The sequence below is a fragment of the Trichechus manatus genome, unplaced genomic scaffold (genome assembly GCF_000243295.1).
Source record: "Trichechus manatus latirostris isolate Lorelei unplaced genomic scaffold, TriManLat1.0 scaffold00201, whole genome shotgun sequence".
Taxonomy (NCBI): domain Eukaryota; kingdom Metazoa; phylum Chordata; class Mammalia; order Sirenia; family Trichechidae; genus Trichechus; species Trichechus manatus.
This window is the reverse complement of record NW_004444137.1, coordinates 2,552,003-2,554,213: the sequence shown is the minus strand read 5'-3', so window position 1 is coordinate 2,554,213 and position 2,211 is coordinate 2,552,003. Positions and strand designations below refer to the sequence as shown.

At 49.1% G+C, this 2,211-nt stretch overlaps 1 protein-coding gene across 8 annotated transcripts in view; it reads right to left on the bottom strand.

Annotated features, from left to right (window-relative positions):
- Positions 1-2,190, bottom strand: part of AUH (AU RNA binding methylglutaconyl-CoA hydratase) — a 214,417-nt gene extending 212,227 nt beyond the window's left edge. For 7 of the 8 annotated variants that reach the window (XR_002825858.1, XR_002825859.1, XM_004387976.2 and 4 more), the window contains exon 1: positions 1,911-2,190. Coding sequence is in view for 5 of the 8 variants with exons in the window: in XM_004387976.2 (XP_004388033.1) it covers positions 1,911-2,172 (262 nt within the window). In the remaining 3 variants the exon portion in view is untranslated. The remainder of the gene's footprint in view (positions 1-1,910) is intronic. The other variant, XM_023742124.1, reaches the window with a different exon arrangement.
- Positions 2,191-2,211: the final 21 nt, after the last annotated feature.

Sequence of the window (2,211 nt, the reverse complement as noted above, 5' to 3'; positions counted from 1 at the left end):
TGCTTATTGCTAGTTGCACAGCAAAGCAAAGGTAACATTAAATTGAGTCATTGTTCTTGCCAGTCCTCAAAGGAGGCTTAGTCAATTTTTTTAAGACACCACGGTGTCTCAATAGCTGATTTTTACATTTCAGATGTCTGAAAATATTTGAGTTTATTAAATTTTGTTCTATGCACTGATTTCTTCTCTTTTGATCCATTAGGGTCCTAAACGTAGAGACTTCGCAGGCATTTTGTGCAAATTTACCTTCGGTTTGCATTTATTTAAATCATAAAGCCAAAAATATATATACAGAACACAGTGCATATTATTAGCTGTAGCTGCAATCCCTTTGTATCTAGTGTACTATTGGGACACCTAATGTAACTGAAATCCCAGCCTAAGTTTATCCAAAAGACAGTGTCATTTACTCCGCTGCCAACCTTCCCTTCCAGCTGCATTTCTCTGTATTCTGCCTCTCAGCAGTACAGCCACACCTGCCTTACACTGTTTGCCAAATACAACACACACATTCATATCTCCATGCCTTTGACCACACTATTGTCTATTGTTGCTCTCCAGAATACTAAACAAACAAGGAATGAAATAACTTCATACTCCTGAGCGCCTACCATGAGCCAGACGCTTATTGGGCAATTTACAACAATCTCATCTAGTCTCCACAGCAACCCTATAAAGTAGGTATTATTTTTCCTATCTTACACGTGAGAATGTCGACGCACAAAGGTTTCCCCAAGAACCCTCACTGATGTCAAATTCCATTGCCTATTAAGGAACGCCTCTGAACCTGTCTCATCTGGCAGTATCTTAACTTAAATCTCAAACTTTCCTCTCCTGTCTTCCAACCTCCCCAAATGTAACTCGCCACATGCTTCTGGGGGTGGGAGGGGCGTGAAGGGATCACAACCGTTTGCTCTTACCAAACTTTGTAGTTAACATAGCCTATAAATCTAGGATCTTCTTCCTCACTACACTAAGAGCTCCTTGAGGATGGGAATCATGACTTACTCGTTTTTCCCCTTCTGCTTATAGGTGTTCAATAAATGCTTGTCCAAATTAAATGGCCCTCTGTCTTCACCCCCTGGTAAACTGCTATTCCAGACTTCACCACCCCTTCGGCGTTCCTCACCGCAAGAGAAAGGAGCTGACGCTTCACCAGTATTCCCTCCAAATCTTAAAGTCTTTCACAGCCCTTCCTCCCACTGTAGTGTATTGCTGATGCATCTGTCTCCTCCCGCTGGAGGTAGCTCAAGGGCAAGATCAATATCATGCACATTCCTGCCACTGGAAGACAAAAAGTGCTCAAAAGTGCGTAACTGAAGTGGACTATTCCCCCAAATCTAACTTTCTGGGATAAAATGGTCAAGAGGAAAAAAAAAAAAAAGGTGTTACAGATGCACAAGCTTCAAATTTCTTTAGGTTCTTCTGAATAATAAACTTGGATTCCCCATGCAGCTTCCTAAAACACCACCACTGATCAGCTTAGCTGACAGAAGGCAATTCCAGATCAAGAACAAAACCTGCCAGCAAAAATAAAACCCACGTATTGACCTTGGCTCGTCTAGGGAGCACCGTTATTTCTTCGGCGCTGTGTCCATTACACATGGAAGCAACTCCCTATACACATTTAAATAATAAAAACACTAAGTCAGCCGGATGATTGACATGGCAATGATGGGGGTAGAGGAGGGACCCTGGGCTCAGCGAAGCAGACTGACCCCGACCCCGTGTCGGGTCCGCAGACACTGATCTAAGCCCGACGCCACACATCCCCCGACCACTCCACCAGGATGGTCCCCGAGGCCCGTTCTTGGAAGCCACGCGGGTCCCGTCCACCCCACCGGCGTCCCGAGCTGCGGCCCCTGCGCGCCCCCCGCCCGACCCCTACGCGCCCCCGTCGGGCCCCTCACCTCTATTTTCCTCCTCCAGGTACCGCACCCGCAGCTCGTTCTCCGCATTCACCTCAGAGCTGTAGCCTCTCCTCAGGACAGCTCCCCCGGCCGCGGGTGCCCAGCCCTGGGCCCACATCGCCGGCCCGGCGCGCGTGCTCGTCACCGAACCGGGCAGCCCTAGCCCCAGGCCGAGCTGCGCACACCAAGCGGCGACCAAGCGTGCACGACTGGCCTGCAAGGCCCCCAGTGCCCCAGACGCCGTGGCCGCCGCAGCCGCCATGTTGTCTGTTTACGGCGTGGGCCTGCGGCTGCGGCTCCG